Here is a 25,190-nt window from a genome sequence, read left to right as displayed (position 1 = left end):
TTTTTATATCTTTTGTTTTTTTTTCTCGTCTTACGCTAAACTACGTAGAAAATATATAGGTATTTTCAAAAAAAAAAAAAAAAAAAAAAAAAAAAAAAAACAGAAAAAAAATGAGAGAGAAAAAAATTAGAAAAAAAAAAGTAAATAAAAAAGGAGAAAGACGAAGCTCATAATCTCGGAAAATACAAATCTAATTGTGTACACATTTTTATCGTAGAATGGAGTTAATTCGACGAGTTACCTCGTACTACTCGCATCTCACGGAAGTTCGTTAAAAAGAAAAAAAAAAAAAAAAAAAAAAAAAAAAAAAAACAGAAAAAAACGCTAATCTCGCGAATTAGCTGCTTCCGTGAAAGTTGTGAATCGTTTATACCTACCAACTTTTTCTCCACTGTTTTCGAGTCGGCAACAGTATACAATTGTACACTTAATTTTAATCGGATAATTCTGATTGATACATTTTTATCCGTATTCTTTGGTATCAGAATCGAATAGTAAAATTCGATCTTTGACTTTTCTTATCGTTATATCTCTACGAATACTTTTTAACGTTGTTTCGATGTATCGAGCTTCTCGAGCTCCAAATAGTCATCCCTTAATACTGTCTTAATCTTAATGATGCGACGAGTAATGACTCTCCATCGGAGCTTGTGCCGGTCCATTGATACTTTGAACAATCATACTCAGACAATCCAAACTGCTGCCGTTACCTTGACCGGAGGATGTTTCGACTTGCTCGAATCCTATAACAAAAGAAAATAATGCACAACGATATCAGTTATTAAAGGTGAGAACACATTGAGATATCGAGAGAACGAAATCATTATGTTAATTATGTACAAAAGGATCGACGTAACGTTTCATTAAGTCAAGAAATTTCCCTCTTGAAAAGTTCAAACACTGCATTTTCACGCTCTAACGAGAAAGAAAGTTTTCATATCGAGAAAAGCATCAGAAATTGTGAGCGTACGACTGTTTGAAGGGGTAATCAATGAAACGGTAGGATGAGAAAAAGAGAGATAAAAGAGAGAGAGAGAGAGAGAGAGAGAGAGGGAGGGAGGGAGGGAGAAACGGAGAAAGAGAGAAAGGAAAAAGAAAGCAGAGAAGGCAGAAACGTCAACTCGTTGTATTGGAAAATTGTCGCTTCCGTTGCGACCACACATACGGACAGAAATATCTATACATGGGCACTCGCGTGTACATATAGTAAACAAGAACCAGTGATAGGATTCTACGTGACCTGGAACATCACGTATACCTACGAGAATTCAATCAAATTGGCCGAATACACACGTTCAATTGCAAATTCGAGCGAATTTCCTATTGACCACTAATGAACAACGCATGGCTTGATAGCGTATATAGCTGCTGTTGGCGCTTCTATCAGAGATAATGAAGTAATGTACGTAACTCCTCGTGTTTCAACGACGACGGTATTATGAAACGCATTGTTTACGCTTCTTCGCTTCTCTATATAGCCGGTATATTAAAATTAATCGGTCGATTAAAGTCCCTAGGCACGACGTTAAGACACACTGGGAAATTTGCCAAAATTTATTCAGCTAAACATTCACGACGCGCCGTTTCTCTTTATCAATATTTATTCGACGAATGAACGACAGGAATAGAGAATTGTTGCAATAACAACTAAACAAAGAAAAAAAGGAGGGAAACAAAAAAAAAGAGAAAACAAGAAAAAATACAAAAAGAAAGAAAAGATAAAAGAGGAATAACTCTCAACGGGAAATACCATTTTCGTTCGTTCCTACGTACCTACAACATAAAACACACAACTGCGTGAAACGAGGCCGAGAACATCTATATAGCGTATATCCCATACGTGTATATCCCATACGTATGTACATGTATACATTTCGTCGTGCTACGGGTGCGCAATAAAAAGCTAGAACGAACGATAAAAATAAAAGTGTATCGTTTCTACGAAAGAAATGAGAGGGAAAAGAAAGATAGTGAGCAAAAGAGAGAGAGAGAGAGAGAGAGAGAGAGAGAGACAGAGGGGGTGGAAGGGAAACATTGGCCGTACAATGATGGGGTCCGGGTTTAAAACAGAAAGTACCGTCGAAAACAAATCGTGCTTGTTCAGGCAGTATTACGGTGCCAAGAATAACGGCTTCAAAGCCCTTAAAGTACCAGAACGTTGCCTATGCAAATTCGTTTCTCTCCGGACTGAAGAACAAAGAAGGATGGAAAAAGTCGAACAAGTCGGAATGAGGAGAAAGTCGTGAAGATGAGGAGGCAGGGAGGGAGGAAGGGAGTCTTCTTGACATTACTTTTTCCTTTTTTTATTTTTCCGTTTTTCACGAACAAACGTAGGCTGGAGAAAAAAAACAAGAGCAAGATAATGTTTCGGGATATTAATTGTTTCCTTTTTTTTCTTCTTTTTCTTCTTCTTCTTCTTCTTCTTCTTTATTCGAGAAAGTAAATAAATGTACATACTTTCGTACACGAGAAAGAAAATGAATGTACATACATATGTACGTTGATAAAAAGTAGGGAGAGAAATTTTTTTTTCCTTTAAACGACCGACGACGATCCATTGATTACGAGCTTCGACGTTAACGACGTCTATTTTTCCGTAATTTCATCTATTATATTACGATCGTGAATATCTTCAAATCGTACTCAAACGACGTACTCCATTCATTTAAAGATCTTGAACCACTTATCCTTCTTTTAAAGGATTCGTTTAACTTTCGAAATATGATGAAACTTATTCAATGTCAATGCGTGCCATACTCTTCGTTCACGTTTTTTCTTTCATTTCCTTTTTTACGTGAAAAAAAGGAAAAAAAAAAAAAAAAAAAAAAAAAAAAGAAAAAAGAAGGAAAAAAATCATCCTTTTAGTATAATTCAACGATACTTTATATTTTGTATCTACGAACGATACTCGCTTTCGAAGGTGACACGAAAAGCTTTTCAACGAACTAGACGGTACGTCCATCATCCTCTATTGGCTTTGCCAGGGAAATTTTGAAGAGTTAGGTACCACCCGGAGGTGGTGTCTAAAGGTGTTGGTCGTCAACACGCGCCGTCGACCAGCCGACACGCGTAAAAGTGTTTCCAGAGAGAAAGAGAGAAAGAAGGAGAGAGAGAGAGAGAGAGAGAGAGAGAGAGAGAGAGAGAGAGAGAGAGAGAGAGAGAGAGAAGATCGACTCGTGCACTTACGATTAGTCGTGGCACGTTCGTAACGTTGAACATTGATCGATCATTCTGTCATGGAAGGATAAGGTAAAAGTGACTGACCCACTACTTCCATCCACTATATCCTTCATCTTTTCCACGTTCATACGTGACGATGATATTACATAGATTCGCCAGGTGTTAACATCAACGAATAAATATATATAAATATATATATATATATATATATTTATGTACTTGTACTTGGCCAGAGATGAGAATATAAAATCATTCTTTTTTTCAACATCACCATTTGAATAACAGCTAACAATGAAGGCAAAATACATCGGGGAGAGTTATTAAAGAAAGAAAAAAAAAAAGAAAGAAAAAATTGAGGAAAATGTTTGATTTCAAATAAATATCCTAGAGATAATTAATTTGACGTAGAACGATCCTCTCTTTTGGCAAAGAACTTTGATACGAGAAGAAGATGAGGATAGCCAAGGCTTTTATTTATAAATCTTACGGCGATACATAATTTCACTTGTCATATTTCTTTCGATGACATATCACCAAGACCACGCACGATGGTTCCTTGCCAACTACTGTTATTATAATTTGGTAACGACGATGTCGAATAGTTTTTGACAGAGCCGTTTGAAAATTATGTATTAACGGTCTACCGCGAGCTGCCATTCCATATGATGCAATAATTCAATCGGAATGGAGTGGGATGAATGAACCGATATTATATTTGAAGAATTAGACGAATATTTAGTTCGACGTTCGATATCTTCACTTGTAATTCCTATGTCGCCTAAGGTCATAAACGACCGCCGATCGATAATTACGAATTTTGCATGAATTAGCATATATCGATATAATTTCGATAGATTTGATGGTAATGATTTTATTCATTTTCAAATAGGAATAATATATAAAACAAAGGATATTACGATCTATCAATGATTGAATCGTATCTCCGTTCATGTTTCTTTAGTAAATTCTATGTCAAAACATTAATCGATACCATTTGTTACGTGTCACTTTCTATTAGTACTCTCATAGTGTCTCAATGAAGGGAACCACCTCCGAAGCTTTAATTCTCTAAGTGAGACAAATGGATCGACGAAAAAGCAACGTGTAAATTTTACTCGACGTTCTCATTAAACGTCGCTCGATCAATCGTTTCCCTAAAGGATAATACAAGTATGTAGGTAACATGAGCGATAAGGGGACGTGGAAAAAATTGAAAGGATTGTAGATCCGCTATACTCCATTATTGCACGACGAATTTATGTTTTTGTTTACTTTTTCTTTTTCTTTTTTTTTTTTCCTTTGCCATTCGATCGAGGGTACTCCTAACTCCTAGGAAAATCTGGGTCTGGCTTATCGTAAAAGGAAAATGGTTCCCATCTGAAGTCCACTTAAGACGCTACTTCGTTCTTCGAGTCTTCGATTATTTTGACATAGCGTAAACGTATATACGCGTACATAGGTAGACTATAGATACGTGTATACGTATTCGTGCCATTTACCTCGAGTCAAGTTGCCGAGGCACTTTAATCGGCTCGATAAATCGACGGATTAACTCGTAACACATCTCGTAATATTAGGTAAGCGCGACAAAAATAACCGTTCGAGTTACCGACGACGATGTAGAAATGTATAAAAAGATATATTTGAAAACGGAAGGATCCCTATAAATAAGGATACTGATGGACCGTGTTCGAATTTTATTTATCGATTGCGTTTTCTTGCCGTACCATTTATCCTTATCGATAATATCCAACGAGTTGAATAAAAAGCGTCGTTTAAACGGCAAGTTCAATCGAGATAACGTTTCTAAAGATTTTCACTTTGAACGATATACATATACGCTTTTACATCGATCGCTTTAGATATACGGTTTCGCGAAATTTAAAAATAATTCTTGTGAGCTACGAGACGAGAGGGTTGCACGTATTCGAACAGAGGTTCCTTTGTTCGATAAGGGAGTGACAAATCGAACGAAACGAAGTTAACGTTGCCTCGGCGAAGGATAGGAGTTTCGATTTATTTCTCGTTGAAACTGCCGAACGGATATACGCAGAGCGCAAAAGTAAATTAAGACGTCTCTTAATTGCATTTCCATCTTCAAAGACGGTTCGGTAGATTTGCTCAAAGTCTCCCGTAGACCGAAGACACGGCCGTTACTTCTTCTCTTGCAAGAGACAACGAAGCTTTGATTCCATCTCATTAGAGAGAAATGCATATTCGACTCGACCCTGTACTCTTCAATGGTTCCACGTATGAACGGCCAACTTTCGAAAGCGTCGATTTCGTTCTAACGTCGTAAAATTATAATGTTTTACATGAAAAAATTTCTTTTATGATTTATCCCAATAACCCGATTAAGATCTTAAATAACCAAAGGGGGAGAAACCCTTTAGCGCGTCGGTCTGAACCTTACATGATATTCGCGGCCTTCGAATCGCCTTTTCTTCGAGCTTTAAATCCATGTTAATTAATTTTCCCGACCAAACGAGTCACGGTCCGACGCAATAACAAAGGGCTTCCGAAGGGCTCATTTACTTATACACTTGATTACCTGTACGTAAGATCGATCGACCAATCACGGAATTATTTTTTAATTCCTCGGTTTTAACAAAGATCTAAATAAATACATGTCTAATAAGAGAATATCGGTCAACGACGGGTACGAAATTAAAACTACGTACATACATGGATATATAGAAATAACAGGGAACGTATTCATCGACCGAACGTTCCATTTCTCACGATGGTTTCTTTTCAGAAAGCTTTCCTTGAGGTCCATCGTCGTGCGAGCACTTTTCAACGCTTGGGTTAAAAGGAACGCTGACGATCGACGCCAGGAAAAACTTCTCCACTTTCGTCCGAACGAACTCGTTTCTCTTTTTTCTTTTTCTTTTGCTTTTTTTCTTTTTTTCCTTATTTTCTTTTCCTTTTTCTTTTCCTTTTTCTTTTCTTTTTTTTCATCCAAACCTTCGATTTTCTTCCTTCATTCGGCCACAGTAAATACTCTTAAATACGAACGAAAAGCTAAAACATTGTCGACTCGTACGAACGACGAAATAACGTTTTCCAGAGATATTAACGGATTCTTGTCCGCTATGAAAGTATGCATGTTGGCGACGGTTTCCGTGGCGTGCTTAAATTCGCGTTCCGTCGCCGTTGCTGAGGACTCGCCGACGCGGAGGACTCCAACGACGATGTGTCATACTAATGTACCGTGGCAATATATGGCACTTTAGGGTGGCTCAAATTTTCCCATCCCCGTTCCTCCCATCTATCCCTCCCTGATCTCTCTTATTGCTCTTCTCTTTCCTCTGAACTCCTCCTTCGATGAAGCTTGGTGGGCTGATGGTGGGAACAGGGGGCGGGCGGGGGGACGACGACAGGAAAAAAGGAATGACACTCGTGGACGACTTTTCACGGCTCGTTCGAACGTATTTCTCAACGTCCCAATTAAATCGAGAAAAATGTCATTGCCTGGTCTTTATCTTTTTTTTTCTTTTTCTTTTTTTCTTTTTTTTCTTCTCTTTTTTTTTTCTTTTTTCTTTTATAGCGTCGATCCACGTAACGGATTCACCTTCGCTAGTCGTATTCTCCTCGTAAAGCAGGAATTTAACAATTTCGATAGTTTTGATGTTCGTCGAGTATCATAAAAGATTTTGGTTGAAAGTTAGAATGTTTTCGAATAACCCTCACCAAATGGGACGTAACGGTAAAGCATTAATTAAAATAATCAGGCACCACGCGGTAGCGATCCACGCTTCGGTAAATTCCTTGGCAGCCGTTACCGACGACGCGTTTCGTCGAGATATCGTTTGCACGGCTAGAGAGAGAGCCTATCCTTTGCTCAGATTGCTTCCGAGTTTCTTCAAGTAGGCCTTAACCCAACAGCCACCTAAGCATACGTACACGCATGGTAAAGCGCAATCGTGAATTATAGCGTGTCGCGTATAACGAGAGAATCGCTTTCGATGCCCTTTTACTAGCGAGTCTCCACCCTCCAGACTCTCTTTTCGTTTCTTTTGCTTCCTCTCTCTCTCTCTCTCTCTCTCTCTCTCTCTCTCTCTCTCTCTCTCTCTTTCTTTCTACTTCCCTCGTAGACACGGAGACATGGATCCAGTAGACCATCCGGAGCGATGGTAGCAACTGCGAAACGCCTCAAAGAAACTCACGCTTCTACGACCGTTTCCAACTCTTCTTCCTCTTGCTTTAGCTGCAACTGCATAGTACAAACTCGAGGAGTATTTGTAAAGTGAAAAGAAGAACGTCCCCGTATTCGAACGAAAAAGGATTTCTTCTACAATAGAATGCATCATCTTTGCGATAAGCTCCGATTATTCTTTTTGTATAAAATTAAATATAATGCCAAGTTCATTGTATAGTTGTATTATAAAAGGAGCTGACGGATGAATTCTCTCTCTCTCTCTCTCTCTCTCTCTCTCTCTCTCTCTATCATTCTCTTTTTTCTTTCTTTCTTATTGTCCAGCGAACCGATAGAAAGACACTCGAAGCAAATGGCATCGACGTTGCAACTCCACGACACTTGTCTTTGGCTTCGTTGAATTATGTTTCACGCTTGCCAATAGCCAGGTATTCATTAACGCTAATTAATTCCGAGTTATTTTAATAGTCGCTATCGTCGAGCACTCCGTCCGTTCGCATCCGTGTCTCTCGACTACGCCATTTTCCATTTCCCCCTGTCTCTTTCGTATACGCGGGTATGCTTGTACGTTCGCTTTTAATAAACGCCGACTCGATTGTTATCGAGCTCGTTTTGTAAACGAGAAGACGGCGAGACACATTATGCTAATGCGTGAGTCGCTCCGCCGCGAGAGAGGAACCGAAGATCTCATCCTCCGATTTATCACTGGGATTTACTTTACGGATTCTCTCTCGTCTTCTTGTCGACATTCGAGTCTTCTTGTGTCCTCTTTGTAAGAGTTTTATTTCTCTATGATGTGCTATGTATGTATATCCTAGTAAGCAATTAAACGTTGACAATTTATTCGAGATAGGTGTAACCTTTGCCAAAAGACCACCCTGTCGTTTGGGGGAAGAAAAAAGAGATAGCAATCTGTGACTACGAAATCAGTCTCAGATCTTTCGGATCGTACAATTTTTTTATTTTCTTTCGTCCGACTATGAGTCGAGACTAAAAAAAATATACTTTCTCATTCCGACTTGTTGAAAAATTTCTAACCTTCCGAAACATTTTCCGTACTGTAACAGGAAATAAAACAAGTTTATCGAAAACAAATGGAAACTTGGAAATGTTGAAAATTGTAAAGAAACTAAGCAACTTTGTGAACGTGAACGAATGTTATGGACAGAAGACTCGTACCAAGAAATAACATTCGCTGGGGTAACCCAGCAATTTTACGTTTCGTTGGGCTAACTTCTTTCCTCCTTCTTCTCCTACCTCTTCCATCCTCTCGTTGTTGTCATCGAAGCATAAATTTTGATCCTTCTCGCTTCGTTATCCTTCGTCGTTTACTTTTACGAGATTCCGTCCTATTTTTCACAACCCTCACTGGAATAACGCTATTTCGCCAAGAGTTAAGATATACATACGTACAAACATACATGTACATATATATATATATATATACATACACTCTTTCTCTCTCTCTAGAATTACGTTTTTGCATCGATCGAACCATGATAAAAGCTAGATCGCTTTATCCGCGAAATCGAGCATGAACCATAATCGCGATAAGATCCTACAAGCAAAGTATCCACGTTAATATTTGACCGAATTGAAGCATTTGATCATTCATCGACGAGAGTACTATTTGGTACTATTGTCAATCGGACAAAAAAACCCTTCAATCTGACCAATAAAATTATTCCAAACTCGTGAAAGCCCGAAGGGTATCGAAGTGGCTCGTATTTCTTTTCATCTCTCTCTCTCTCTCCCTCTCTCTTTCTGTTTTTGTCTCTGTCTCTCACTGTCTCTCTCCTTGTCTCTTTCTTCACCATAAGACTCTTTTTCCTCGAGAGCTTCTTAAAACGATCGAAAAAGCTAGAAAGTAAATTCTTAGATGGCTTTTCGTAAAAGAAGAAAAGAAGAGCTTTCGGAACGTGATTCCCATAAAGACGAAAAAGAAGAAGAGAAGGAGAAAGTAGAATGAAAAGCAATGACAACCCCATATCCACGACTCTTTCATCTTCTCATATTTTCTGTTCTTTTCTTTTTTTTTGTTCAAATTATTGTTCCACATATCTAACATTGTATCTTTTGATTATACGTATCCACGAGAGAATAACATTGGCTTCTTATCTAATATTAAATATTAAGTATCTTTTTCTAAAAGATACAGACGCACGTGCTATTATTATTGCTCCTCGCTTTGTAGTTACCTTCTCGAGGATCGAGAGTATAACGCGTGCACGTAAGCTCGCGTATCAAGTGGCAATGCAAACATTGCAGAAATATTCGCGCGGAGTTGGATTTGGCTCGGATCCACGAGTTATATTATCGGTGCGGTGGGGAAAGAGAGTGGAGCACGCTATTGCTTCCCCTTATTTCTCTCTCTCTCTCTCTCTCTCTTTCTCTCTCGCTTTCTCTGTGGTTCTCCCTCTCTTTTTCTGACTCTATCTCTCACACTCGATTCCTACGATGGCCTACTACACTCTAGATTCTAGAGGACTACCCTCAAAGTGACACGAACTCTTCCCTTTCTCTCTCTCTCTCTCTCTCTCTCTCTCTCTCTTTCTTTCTCTCTCTATCTGTGGACGAGTACGCGCACGCACACGCATGAACGACGATGTATACGCAGCCACGACGCAAATGAAGCTTGTTTTGGAACAGATCCATAATACTTGCTCGTACATACGTTACGTCGCGCTCTTGGCAACGCGTCACTCATGCACGCCTCCCAAACAGTCATGAGAAACTTCGATATACGTACGAAGATATCCAATGGATGTGTAAGAGCTCGAAAGGCCTTCTTCGAATTTTTCCTCGAGCCCGGACGAACGCTAGAACCGTCGATACGGTGGTAATTAAGTTCTCGTTAGCGTACACTGAGACACATGAAATCGTAATACGTATATACTGTGTAATCTGTGCGCGTAGATATACGAAAAAAGTAATAAGATTGATGCCATCCATTTATGCCATGCCATGCATTTTATTTTTTTTTTTTTTCTTTTTTCCTTTTTTTTTTTTTGTTCAATATTTCTAGCCGACGGAATTCTTTGAAATTGATTCATCGGGAATCTCGACTGAGCAATGTAATGCATTGACGTTGAAATCTCAATATATGTTTTTTAATATTGATATTAAACATTTCACATCGAAGTGATCGAATGAAAAGTTATTGCATTTGATGGTATAGTATAGTATATATGTTGACCTACTATATATTTAACGTTTTCATTAAATTTTCCATTAGAAATATATTAGGATACTAACAGAATATTTACATCGACTGTGATCTTTGTCACGCATACACGCACACGTACACACACGTACACACACACACACACACACACACACACACTCTCTCTCTCTCTCTTTCTCTCTTCATCCTATGTGAGCGTTCAAACGCGACAACGTAATATCGAATACGGTCATTTAATGGATATCTAATTCGTATTCACGCAATATCGAAGAGATATATTCAATCGATAGTCAAACGCTCTCACCGTCACCGACGTCACGAACACCAATGTGTATCTGCATCTCTGTGGGGATGGATCTAGCCGCATATACATATGCAACTATGCTAATATTAATTGAACGTCCGTAACGTGGGCGGTATGAGATTTCCAAGTGCAAGGAATACGTTCAGGATATTACTAAAGATTCCTTCGATATTTTCATTCATTTCTAGAATCCGGTATCAATTGAAATTTCAAATAAACGTGATCTTTCATCCCGATGAATTATTCCTTTTGTTTCTTTTCTTTCCTTCGTTTCATATCAAATATTAATTTAAAACTTTGGTAATAGTCGCATTACTTGTAATGTCATGCATTTGATAAATGCCCGTTGGTAAACCATTTGCACATCGAATCATAGATATTCCATGAACGTTACGAACATTTCTATTCGAAAAAGGGTGCTGAAAACCGGGGAACGACGAGGCACGTTCGACTCTAAGAGGGTAAGGAGAAGTCAGAGACGTGATCACGTTTCCCTTAGCCGTGGGGCTCTCTTCTTCATATCGAATCGGAGCAACCCTCCGATGAAAAGTAAAAGAAAAAGAGAGAAAAGATATCCAGTGTCTGGATATAGTATTTACGGGTGTTCCCACGCCTCTTCTCGCGTGATCATCCGTCGAAATGATGCATCACAAAGAACGTACGGGTTATCTTACTTCATTTTCTTATTTTCTTTCTTTTTTCTTCTTCTTAAAAAAATAGAAAGATAGATAGTGAAAGGGTAACGCGTAAGAGAGCGTATACGCACGTTCACGAATACGCATACGTTCGTCTATTTTCAGAATGTAGGCCAATTAATTCCGCCACATTTTCGGCACCGCGGAAAAACGAAGACTTTGCAAATGTCACACGGAAATAGAAGCGCGGATAAATGTCCAAGAAGAGTACCGTGCGCGAGTAACCACGTTGGTCTCTCTCTCTCTCTCTCTCTCTCTCTCTCTTTCTCTTTCTTTTACGTTCTTACACTCGTTTCGCAGTTCCTGCTCATTCGCGGGAGGGTTGGCACATAAATGCATATCATTTAATAGGGAACATATGTTCGTCGGTTGGTATTCTCTTGCATGTTCCAGCACCCTTCTTCCCTGGTCCTACTTAACAGCGTAGTTCGCCGGTGCGGAAATAAGTCGCAACTCGATTACACCCCCTCTCTCTTTCTCTTCCGACTTTCTTCATTCTTATTTTTTGTTTATTCATTCAATTTAGGGATAGTTGGCCCGTCTAAAGGGAATAAAGTGTGGATTATATTTGCGAGTAGAAAAAGCCGTCGCGACGTTAAGCTCGATCGATTATATCACGGACTCGCATAATATAACTCGCATAGGATAGCGATTAAAAGGAGAGTGGGAGGGGTGGGTGTTGCGGTAGGGAGGGACAATCATCCAAGCGTGGCGTTGAAGTTAGAGCTGAAACTAATAATCTGCGGGCGGGTCCTTTGTTTTCGGAACAATCGTAATTCTAGCTGACGATGTTATACGCCACGGTGTATTCATGACGATGGACAGTGGCAGCACGTGGTGGTAGTGGTGCGCGACGTAGCATGAGAAACCGTGGAAGCACGTTCGTCGCAGTGGCGTACTTGCGAGAGAATACTTGCGAGAAGATGGACGTAGATTCTAATCGAGTAGGAAGCTTCGCGAAAGCTTGAAAGCGTTACGAGAGAACAAAGTTCCTTGCGAGTATTACGAGTGATCAACTCGAATTTAGATCTCGGTATAATTTTACTTGATGACTATGGTAGTCGTCAAGGTGTTTGAACGTCTTAAAAATATTTCTATACTTTTATAGATTTTCTTTGTAAGTTTTATTTACGGAGAACAATAATGTCCGCAATGCGTTAATATAAAATATGAAAAATGGGATGATTGAGATATGTTATTTGAGAAATTTGTACGCCAATGAACTCTACGGTACAACAACGTAGTATACACGTACGTACATATGTCATAGAAGATATACCGTATAGCTGGTATACGTCGATGAGAGTCGTGCTCATAGTTCGGTATGCGAGAGTCGCTAAGCTTCCGATAATCGTGCCCGGGACAATCGTCGTCACTCGACACGAGGATAGGGAACCCGAGATACAGAAAGGAAATCGACTCGTTGCGAAACGATACGGATCGCAAAACTCTCTTCTCGTATCTATCGAGAGAAAGAGAGGTGAGATGAGGAGAAGCAGGGGAAGGAGGAGGAGGTATCCAGAGAGAATAGGAGAGATAGAGTAAGGATAGGATAAAAGAAGGGAACGATTAAAAGCGATCCCTCTCCCACGCGACAGGGACGTACCGAGAGGTCGAAATTGGCCGGGTAGTCAAGCGGAAAATCGGGCCGCGCCCCCTCGGCGTGGCTTTTGCCGCCTGAATAATTTATTCCGAAACGCCCGAACTCTGCCGGCGGCGACGTCGACGACAGCGACGTCTTTAAACTTCCTCCGCCTTTAGACTCTCTCTCTCTCTCTCTCTCTCTCTCTCGCTCTCTCTCGCTCTCTCTCTCGTTCACTCATTTTGCCTCCGCAGAGAGAAGAGTCGAAAAGGGACGACATCAAGAGACGAAGGGAAGATGGTAGAAAATGTTCCTTCGAGGATGTCTGAGATACTTTAGAAGAGAAAGAAGGTATCGAATGAAGGAATCGATACAAAGCGAGAAACGCGCGACAGTGCAAAAAGGGTTTCTCCAAACGGGGCTCGATTTTTCTTAAGCGTTATCGGAGATCGTTTCCAAACGGTAGGAATTCACTGAATTTCCTCCAATTCCTTTTCCCGCGTTACGTATACACTCCCTTATCGACAAGATTTCTCTCAAACCCAAAGTGGTTTTTTTTTCCGTTGGTTGGAAAAAGGTGTACGCTTGGATTCGGAAGGACGTCTGTTGCAGCGAAAATATTCCAGAGCGAAAATTTTCTTGACTTAACAATTTCGAAAGATTTTTATTGGGTCTCCGCGTTTACATCCTCCTTCCTACATTCGTAAGAGCTAACGCGTACGGAGAAATGTTACATCGCAGAAGCTCATGGGTGGCTATCTATAGAAACGGAGTGTAACCGAATAGAATCTTGATGTCACTCAAGGGTGACAAAACTCATTAATACTGATCTGCTTAATGCTCTGCCTCGTGTTCAGCATTAATCTGCTTAAAAATACCTGTACGACGACTCACCTACCATTTTAGCTCATCCGTGTCGATTTATTTTGTGTTTTAGCCAAACGCAAACTTTTAATGTACTTATACTTAACGATAGACATTTTATTTAGATAGACGACAATTTCAATTCTTGCGCAAAGCCGTCTTCAAATATTCTTTTATATATACGTATCAAATATTCTTTTACATATATATATATATATATATATATATATATATATATATATATATAATATGTGTGTGTGTGCAGTGTGTGTATGTTAGTTATTTCGCTTATCAAAAATTCTTAGAATGCAAAAAGACGAGCAAACCACATCGTTTCTCCTCATATGTTAGTCCCATTATCCACGATATGCAACGCGTTCTATCTCTTCCAAGCTTATACCGACAATACGTATGCACGTATGTATATGCGTATGCGTATAGTATGTTGTATATATTTCTGTAGCAGAGGTCTCACATATTCTGCCTTATGCGAAGCAGATGTCCATAATCTTTTTCCACAGTAAGACCGAGCATGATCATTATGAGTTTCTTTTATTCGGTTCAGAATATCGTATCGTAAGAAAAAAAAAAGAAAAAAAAAAGAAAAATAAAAAAAAAAAGAGAGAAAAAATGTTTGTAAGCGAATTTGTTAAATGTCATTGATCATTGCAGATTGCAAAAATATGTTTTGTTTATTTCTGTTTTTCTTTTTTTTTTCGTTTCATCATCTGAAAATGTCAAAAAATGTTATACGTTGAACGACATAATAATTACTTTCGTTATCATAGAAGGATTTTTGAGAGGATACGTCGCGTTGATTCTTCTTGAAGTATTCGTTGGTACGAGATCATTAAAGCTAGCGGAATTTCAGTGACAAGAAGCTTCGGCAACACGAAACTCATTAACCACGTTCGAGGAAAGTGGCCGAACGGCTTTACGAGAGAATATGAACGACAATGGACGAGGTCGAATGGAGCGCGGGCGTGATAAAAGTACGATGAGCATCACGATGTATGTTCGACTTATCGTTCTATGGGAAACATCAATTTTCATCAAAGTGCTTAGGCTTGCGTTGCATATCGATAACCCGATCAAATCGATATCATTAGGTATCCCGTAGGTATTATTAATTCAATTAAATTTTATAATCAATAGAAAATAATCGAATGATCGAATTGGGACACTCGAACTCGTGTTCAAAACTTGATGATACCGATATACTCGGTATCAATATTTCCACATGATCGCGTTTCATTAGAGAATAGAAGAAGCATTAGTCTTATTAGAAATTCCTTGTCCTGTCGCACTTAAGTGTAGAATACTACTTACCGTTAATTGGTTGAAACCTTGCCAAGGGATCCGAGAATTGTCGAAGTCTGTCCGTCACGTATTGCGGAGACTCCCCGTTCTAAAAAATCAAAAGCAAAATCGTCGTTTAATGCGCGAACCTTGTGTCCGTCCGACGATTTTGTTGTTCTTATTAAGGAAAGAGGATTTAACGCCGGGATCGAAAATACTTCCCATCGATGTAACTCGTAGGGGAAAGATTATACCGGAGCTCGCCTGTGGTGGCAGCGAACATGGATTTAAATTAAATCGAGTAGCTATATTTCAGCATGCAATTACGTTGTTCGCCAAGTGCTACCAACCACGTGGACAAAAAGTACTTCCACTGTAGTACGCTACTCGAATATAATCTTTTAGAGAATCGAGTATAAATTGGTAACTAAAATTGCTTGGTTGCTCCGGCGTACGGAAAATGTTTAACTTTTAACTAATTGAAAATTTTCATTATACACGCGGTACACGTTTAACCGAATTATAAATGATTTCATACAGTTCGTAAAATATGATAGATGATTTTCAAAAATATATTTTATATCTTTGGATGTAGTAGGCGTTGACGGCTACGTGAACGCTCATTTTAAAATAAACTACTTTTAAAGTGGTCGAATAAACAATGAAATATTCGTGCTTTTGGTCCCCTTTCCGGCTTCAAAAAAGAAAAAAACAAAAAAAAAAAAAGAAAAAAAAAGAAAGAAACAAGGAAAAGAATTACTACAAATTTAGGGACGACGTTCAATTCTTTTGCTCTTCTTCTTCAATTTTGCCTTCCCCCTTCGAAAATTTTCCGTCTCTAAGCATTTTACGATCCTAAGGTAAAATTGTTTTGACTTGGCACTTTTGACGATGACTGCCTCCGCTATCCGGTCGATGATTCTCCAGGGCCTATCGCTGCCTCGAAAATGCCGGGAAAAGAATTTTGTTGAATTTTGTAAAAAGAAAAAAAAAAAAAAAAAAAAAAAAAGAAAAAAAAGAAAAAAAAAAGAAAAAAAAGAAAAAAAAGAAAAGAAAAAAGAAATCTATTGAGCGAGCCGACATCGTCGTAAAATGGATCCTCGTCAACCATTACGATCGACGAGCGACGTTAAATATATTTTCGTCTTTCTCATTCGCTCTTTAAAGTGTCTCTTGACCGCGACGTCGTGGTATTAAAGACGGCGGATCAATATATACGTTTTCCTTCGTCGCTTTCATAATTCTGTTTCTCTCGAAAGGTACACCCCCGACGTCGCGCGTTAAAAATACCTCCGTATAATTTATGAGACGTTACCATTGAACGACCGTATCGCGACCGTCGTTAAATGGAATCATCGCTTTCGTTACAGCGAATCATGCTTTTTACGCTGTGATCTTTATGAAGTAAGCGATAACGCTTTAAATTTCAAAACACTCGAATAACTAATATCAATATCTTACTTTGTTCAAGACTATAAAAGAAAATTAGCGTACTCTTTCAGCTTAGATTGTTTATTTAACGAAAAGGAAAGGACCGAATTCCTATACTTTCGTCACATTGTTCTTTTTCATCCATCTACAACTGAAGCGGGTTATCACTCTCAAATTGATATCACGCTCGAAGAGAGTAGTCGAAGCGATGTTTGACGAAGTTCGAACTCTCGAAACTTCTCTCTAGAAATTGGGTCATTGCGTGCACATCGAGTTTAATCGAGTTGCATAGATGCGTACCCGTCGTAATCGAGTCGCCTTGAGATATATCCACAATGTATTAACTTTCTATCTATACGGATCGATATGGAGCCGAGTTAATCGGTTCGAACAAATACGAATTCGCTTACGACAAATATTTTACGACGAAGTATTCGAAGCGTTGAAGATCGCATGGATCGATACTCCCGATGATCGAATCGACGAAATAAAAATGTAGTAATGATAGTAGTAGTAATAGATCAAATTTAGCCAGACTTCCTATTAGAGAATCGTAGTCGCATAAACGAAAAGATATTTTGGTAACAACCGACGGATAGCTCGAACGAAGAAGGAAGATAAAAGAGGGAGAAACATTTTTCACGATATTTAATGAATATTTACGCAAACGAGTAATATAATACTATTCCGCGTGACTTACTTCTTGAAAACATCGTAAACATCGAATTATACGTCGGCACGTCTCAATGACTCGTTACCAACGGTGATGAGAATGGTGGTAAGTTTTCGATGGCGATGGTAAACGTAAAATCGAGCCACTCGTCGTATCCTAAGGATGCAGACGGAAACTTTGAAAAGCTTCGAGACGAGATAAAAGTTATGCGAGTCTGTCATGGGACAATATTTCTTTGGTTATTGGCACCTGGTGTTCGCTACAAACAATATACATATATATATATATATATATATATATATATATATATATATATATTCTATGAGCGTGCATATTTATACACATGTATATACATATATGTATATACGTTGCTAGATGAATACGAAACGATCAAGGACGTAACCGGAGGAGAATCGTTGATTTATTTAAAATCGTCGAAATGTCGTGCTCGTTAATGTCCTACGAACGTTCGACGTTGCTCGAGCCAAGCACAAGTCATCGGTATGATTTCGTGTCGTCGAATCGAGCCCGATTAAAAAAGATTTTTTTCTATTCTAATTTCGTCGAAAGGACGTCTTTCGAGCTTAACCTCGGGGAACGAGATTCGCGTATCGAAGGAAGGCCGACCGATGAATCAACCGTAGCTTAGATTCGCTTTTAAGGCTAATCGATCGACGTAGATATTCACGAGAGAAAGATATACAAAGAGAGAGAGAGAGAGAGGGAGAGAATATTTCGTAAAGTATAACAATTTCATAAAATAAAACGAGTATGGCTCGTCCATCGAGAAAATTGGACATTCTTATTTAATATAGACATAAAATTCTATAACTATATTGCGGCCTATAGAGAGAAGGAGATCAACGATACAATGCCTATCGACTCGATTGTAAGCGATTAACTGTGGTCGTAGCCATTACCAGAAAGCCGATCGTGCGCGTCCCAGTGCCTCTACCAAAAGCAAAATCGGTCGATGCGCGATATAACAGAGATAAAGATAAAATGTGAATGGGATGAGGTGCAACTTGTCGATAGGACAACATGTTGAACTATGTCGAATCACGCCCAGTATCCTCTTTACGTTTCCCCGTTCGTTTTCATGATTTTCTTGACAATCTCCTTCAATTTTCACCAACCTATTGGATATCGATAACTGACAATTCCATAAATCAGATTATAATATTAAAAAAGAAAGAAAACTTTTCTTTCGATAATCGATCGATGATGCCGCTTTTCTAATAATCCCATCTAAGCTATATAATCAAACGTTAGGTAATATAAATTACTTCGAAAAGATTCGTTTTTTCTCCTTTAACGCATCGTTTTCTTCTATGCAATGAAAAAGCAACACACACGTGTGGGACACGTGCAGCACGCTCAACGGTCAGGCAGTCTAATGGTTTTTGACCTACGACAGCATTAAGTGTATATTATCTTTTTTTTCTTATGGATGTAAAAAGGGTTGTCTCCTTCTCCCTTCCTTCCCCTCTCTCTCTCTCTCTCTCTCTCTCTCTCTTTCTCTGACGATCTATTTAGTGAGCTGTTACGAACACGACCACATAGAACGAGTCACGGTAATGATATTAACTCGTGTGGCTGCTTAAAAAAAATTTCACACTATACCTCAAAAGTTTTATACATTTTTCTACACACCTCGACGTCATTCTATCACCATGCAATGTGGTAGAGAGAAATACAACAATGGCAATAGTTGTACGAGAAGCTAGTTGGAAATAAATTTTCAAGGGATAATCGATCGTTCGAGTCTTGTCAGGTTGGTGAAATAGTTTGTGAAAGATCAGTTAAGCGTGCCTTGGTCGAAAAGGCAGACAGACAGAGAGAGAGAGAGAGAGAGAGAGAGAGAGAGAGTGAGAGAGAGAAAGAGGGAGGGGGGAGAGAGGGAGAGTAAGCGAAAATCACATCGGTAATTTTAGGTGAGCGTCGAAAAGTGTGTATACGTCTACGGGCGAAATCGTGGTAAGGACGAAAGTGAGAGACAAATTGAGCTTTGAGGCTTTGTAAAAGCGACGTGCCTTACTGAAAGCGGAAAGAAGATTCCTGAGCGACCACAGGAATTTCGCAGGAAACACTCGGCGATTTCACGTTGGGCGGGCTCGTGCTCTCCAAAGAGAGAAAGAGAGAAAGAGAAAGAGAGAGAGAGAGAGAGAGAGAGAGAGAAAGAGAAAGGAAGAGAGAAAGAGAGGACATGCCACTTTGGGATTCTTCTTCGAGAGGATTACACAATGAAATATATTTCCCTCTCGCGTCTTTTGCCCGCACCTCCTCTCCCTGGATGTCGGCTCACCCTCGCTAAATATAAAGCGTCGGACCGATTCGAGAAGCGAGCAGTCACAAATCACAATGCTCGTCGCGAGAGACCAAACGAAGGGAGGCAAAGGAAAAATTCTCTTAGCTTTCTTCTCTCCTCCTTTCTCCTCCTTTCTTCTCTTTTCACGACGACAAAGACGACGAAACTTATCGTAAGGGAAACGCGAATATTACCTACGCAGACGACGACGATCGATTAACCCGCTTCAACCCTCTTGGATCGTTATCAAGAGAAGACCCTTCTTTTTTTTCTCTTTTTTCTTTTCTTTTTTTTTTTTCTTTTTCTTTTCTTTTGAAACCTCTTTTTCCTCTGTAAAAGGGTATATTTCGTTCGGATCGATATACGGGGATCGTCGGTCGGTCTGCCATATTAAATATAATTCGTACTTTGATTCATGCGATCTAAATATCGTCTCTCTCTCTCTCTCTCTGTCTGTCTTTTTGGATACATTATATCATTTTCATATCGAATAAAATGAAATTGGTTAAATGAGGAAATAGAAAGAAGAGAAAATCATAGTCGGTCTTAATTTGATGCAATACGGATTTTATACGTCGTCAAAATAATAGCATAGTTATTCGTCGTCTAATGGAAATCGCAAAGGGAAATAAATCGAAAGGAAACGTAGAACGCAAAGTGGTTCGTTCGATCTCGTAAACTTTCATCTTTGCTACGTTGTGGATTCTTTCCGCGATTCATGAGGCGATATACGCGGTTGCTGCACTTTCAGACGCAAAGCGTATCATTCCGATTTCTTCTTTTATTGTCTGTCTCTCGTCTTCTCTCTCTCTCTCTCTCTCTCTCTCTCTCTCTCTCTCTTGATCCATCTTTCGGTCGAGTGTCAAGAACGCTCCCGCGTTTCTGAAAAGATAGACGACAAGGAATCGGGCAGCTTTTATCGTAAAGTAGGATGAGTTAACCGCCATGCAGAGTAAAATGCCGGCTTTAAATAAGCACGATGTTTGCTCTTGTAGATAGCACTACGGCCTCAATGTTGGAGGTCGGCTACGCTCTTTCGAGATTCTCTCTCTCTCTCTCTCTCTCTCTCTTTTATTCTTCTTTTCTTTCTGACACAGCAAACGAAGCATCTTTTCTGATTAATCTTCTTCCTTCTCATTTTTTCTTTTCTTTTTTTTTTGCGTCCTTCGTAATTCAACGAGAATCATAACATTCCTCGTCACGATATGTATAATGATCGAATAATCATTAAAAATCGATTAAAATACATGTATATATTGACGTATACGTCAAGAGATTTCTCGAATGACAAGCTCTCTTCTTGCGGCTCTCTTAAGATGTTGAACATATAAGAAGAGAGAAAGAAAGATTGAGAGAGTGAGCGAGCGAGAGAGAGAGAGAGAGAGAGAGAGTAACGAGGAGTCTCTTTCACTCCGAGAATAGTCTGAGGCGACGCCACATATAGAATGCGTCGAGTACAAATAGAGGAATATGGGAAGACGGATAAAATGTGTACGGGGTGTTTAGTGGCCCGCGGAGTGTAGGAATGAATGAGAGAAAGAAGGCGAGAGATCAGAGGGCACGACGCCGATTACCACTCTAGCTTTCCCCCAAAGAGGTCGACGGGTGAGAAGATAAAGAAGAAGAAGAAGAAGAAAAAAAATTATCCTTCTCGATCGCCGATCTTCCTTCTTTTTTTCGTTCGAAAAAAAAAAGAAAAAAGAAAAAATTAAAGAAAGAGAGAAAAAGAGAATACGCGAATGAACGAAAAATAAAAAATCGATCGTATTATTTTAAATTTGGTTACCCGTTTATTTTGTTCATGTAATCAAATTATTTCAGATAACCTATTATTTGGATAAATAAATAAATAAATAAATCGAAGAATTTTATTGAAAAATATTTGAACTATCTTATTACGATAGTCGATAAAAGGAAAATAAACGAATCTTCTCGGTTTTAACTGCAACGAAAGTAATGACATCGATGTGGCTACGAACCCTCGCCTTATCTTCTTTTCTCTCTCTCTCTCTCTCTCTCTCTCTCTCTCTCTTTCCCCCTTTCTTTTTCCTTTCTTATTGGTTTCCAATACTTCTTGCCAAAAACGATGAAGACCGACCACTTTTGCGGTGAATTCGCTCGCAAACATACTCCGGTAAAAGGACAAACTCAATAACGATTCACATCCGAAAAAGTATCCTACACAGTGATTTACGCTCCGTTTTGGAAAATTTTATTTAACCAATAGACTCGACAAATTTCTCTTTTCGAAAGTAAGAAAACCACAACTAACGAGTTTAACGAAAACTTCAGATATTTTGTCTACATACCATATTATCCATAGACGCATGATCCTGCGAACCGGAAGATCGGTTGCCCTGCAGCAAGGCTTCTAAGCTTTCAATGTATTCTATTGCATTTCGAAGGATCTCCACTTTTGGTAAACGTTGATTCGGATTGTTGCTCGTTCTTCGTTTCAACACTTCGAAAGCTTCGTTCACCTGCAATACAATTGTTATACGTGCGATAAATGAAAATATAAATTAATCAAATTTAACAAGTGTCTAATGGCAATGCTCGTCCACAATGTTCATTGAATTATCATGCGATAAGATTAAATAGGCTCGTTCGAATTATCATGTCATTTGAGAGCCATTTTATTTTAATGGGCAATAAACGTCGACAAATGTTTTCTTTCTATCAAACACCTTGGATGCTACGTAAACGTTTACTTTCAAAACTACATTCGTGTATATATATATATATATATATATATATATATGTATATATGTCGGAAAAATCATAGGATAAAGAGGTGGACAAAATTTTAAACGAGGGAAAACTAATATTCATCTTTCATTGAAATACCTTTTCAATGGTTTTCGTACATTTCGATTAAATAGCTAATGATCCTTTCATATTTATCCAATTTTACCGCGAGATAAATTTCATAAATTAATCGATATTCATCAAACACGTATAATCGCTCTTTTCTCCCTCTTTCTCTTTCTCACTTTTATTTTGGATCTCTGGACGAATTCGTTTTAATGCTTCTTAAGGTTTATTGGATCTCGCATGGATTACTTCAAGTCAATTAGTTTGAGGTACTCGGTCAAAATTGCATTTGGCCTTGCAAGTTGAGTGCAGTTAATAGGATAACCGGCGCAATGAAATTCGATCTCGGATGAGATCTTCCGACGACGGTCCTTGATTAATTAACAAATTCGTTCAAGTTCGATGTAAGATCAATTGATATAGATGGTAATTATTAGTACGTAACTAAGTTATATTGATTTGGACAAATCGAAATGAGGATAACGTTATGAATTGAATTTGAATTCGAACGTAGAGACCTTTCTTAAGCGTCTTCTTTCGCGCAAGGTGGCAGCTTTCCTACGGTCGACGGTTACGGTTTTCTTTTTACAAGCCTTACAAGCCCAAAGTAGGCATCTCCGTGGCCCGTGAGGCGATCCCGCGTCCAGAACGTGTGGATGTGGCACGTGCTCGACCGTTTCACTCTCATTCGTTTCCTCTCCGTCCGCCGATGGCGATTCGAGATCCGCGGAGGCGTCTGCAGAAACAACCGACGATGCATCGTCCGAGTCTAGGATGTATCGAGACTGTGTCCTACTTATAAACAAAATTTTACCAATTATCAATACGTCTCTAGTCTAATATCATATATCATTAATACGTATCAGGCTATATTTTTTTATATATCAAGAGATGAAGAAAAAGGAAAAAATCGAAGGAGAAGATAATAACACGTGCAGACTCGCGATGAAAATCCTAGTTAAGATATCGCAAATAAACGTTGCCGAATTCTTGCCTTAATCATCCTTTAGTTATCGCTAGCCGGTAGTTAATAATGGATCCACGTGCGTAAGTCTGTCAGAAAACAGTTTCCGCGATTGGAATCGTTCCAGGTGGTCGTTCTTAAGTTCTATACGCCATAAACCATCTACTTTACTCTATGTACACTTCGATACGCAAAAGGGGGATGGAGGAAGACAGGGGGTGGGGTTAGTAGAAAGAGAGAGAGAGAGAGAGAGAGAGAGAGAGAGAGAGTGAGAGAAAGAGATTCGTTTTAATACGAGACAAAGTAAAGATGGAGGAAAAGACAGAGGAGAGAAGGAAAAAGGAAAAACAAAGAGAAGCAAGCTCGAGGTACGAGGTGAAAATGGTTTAATGCGCTTTAAAGCCGTCGTCGCATTTTCGTTTAAAATACAGACTTTCGGACTTCGATTTCAACGGTACACCGATAAATGTGTCACTCGTACGTTCTAACCGAAAGAAAGTGATAGATCACCCTGCCGGGACTCTCAGCGGCGACCGAACTTCTTCTTCGAAATAAGATCGCGCGAAGCTTAAAACTCTCTTCGAAAAGATCGAAGGATATCCCCCTGAACATTTTTGTTAAATCGTTCGTTCGATATTTGTTCACCTCGCATTTACCTCGTTGTCTTTTCAAACATATGATTACGTAATTACATACGTTGACTTGTTAAAAGAACGAAAGAAAAAATAAACTAGCAACGGCAACAAATAACGATATTAAAATTAATTACATTCATCACAAGCAATTCTCATCGAATCAGTGTTTTCGCGGCACGTGGGATTCGTTTTCTTTCTTTTCCTCTTATCCCCTTCCTTTTGTTTCTTTTAATGAAACAAACGCGTAAACACTACTACCGGCTACTTTATCGTGTAAATACGGCAAAGTCAAAAGTTTTACCTTTTTTCCGCGGAGGTAAAAACTCGCACGTTACTAACGTGTAATTACGTGGAATCACGCTAACTTTTCCATTATGCACTTGACACAGAATCGAGAAGAGCGTTCCGTTCGTCGTAAGCTAAGCGCCTTATTCTACGTCACGCGATCGCGATCTCAAGGGAGATCGGTCTTTGACTCTGATCGCGTAAAAAATTTTTTTCCCTCTCTTTCTCTATTATTCTTTTACTCTCAGACTTCCTTTTCCCATCTTAATTTTCCTTATCTCATTATATTTTTATTTAATCTAATATTATCGCAATGTACATTTGATTTGATCTTTCTTATTGTTCCGATTAACACTTAAGCCCACAATTTGCTTTATTTTTAATAAAACGAAAGATAAGAGAGTACAATGCATTGGACTATCTTTCTCTTTATATTTTTCTCTCTCACCTGACGTTTTCATGACGAAAATGAGCGGAGCTGACTGACGCCAAACTGTTATCGGCGTTGACGTTCCTCATCTGTCGTTCCTCCGTGTCCCTTTTGCTAACGTAACTCGAAAGATACTCGTTATCCGTGGACGCATAGATGTGTCTATGGCGATGATGATGATGATGATGGTGATGCAGATGATGATGTCGATAAGTGTCGTAACTCGACCTGCTGGTCACGCTATCGTACGCGTACGGGACGGTATCGGTTACGAGGGTCATCATTTCAAGTCCAACTTGATTCACAAGAATCTTTTTCCACGTTATATATATGTCTTCTTATATTACTAATTATATACATACATACATATATATATATATATA

At 39.0% G+C, this 25,190-nt stretch overlaps 1 protein-coding gene across 8 annotated transcripts in view; it reads right to left on the bottom strand.

Moving 5' to 3' along the window:
• Positions 1–273: 273 nt before the first annotated feature.
• LOC124949207 (transcription factor SUM-1) overlaps positions 274–25,190 on the bottom strand; it is a 25,752-nt gene continuing 835 nt past the window's right edge. For 2 of the 8 annotated variants that reach the window (XM_047493917.1, XM_047493911.1), the window contains exons 3-7: positions 24,826–25,102; positions 23,012–23,288; positions 21,989–22,159; positions 15,298–15,376; positions 274–743 (exon numbers count right to left, since the gene is read on the bottom strand). In XM_047493917.1, the coding sequence (XP_047349873.1) occupies positions 613–743; positions 15,298–15,376; positions 21,989–22,159; positions 23,012–23,288; positions 24,826–25,091 (924 nt within the window). In that variant the 5' untranslated portion in view covers positions 25,092–25,102 and the 3' untranslated portion in view covers positions 274–612. Of the gene's footprint in view, positions 744–15,297; positions 15,377–21,988; positions 22,160–23,011; positions 23,289–24,825; positions 25,154–25,190 lie in introns of all 8 variants that reach the window. The other 6 variants (XM_047493914.1, XM_047493916.1, XM_047493915.1 and 3 more) reach the window with 4 other exon arrangements.

This window comes from Vespa velutina, chromosome 5 (genome assembly GCF_912470025.1).
Source record: "Vespa velutina chromosome 5, iVesVel2.1, whole genome shotgun sequence".
NCBI lineage: Eukaryota > Metazoa > Arthropoda > Insecta > Hymenoptera > Vespidae > Vespa > Vespa velutina.
This window is presented reverse-complemented; position numbering and strand designations above follow the sequence as displayed.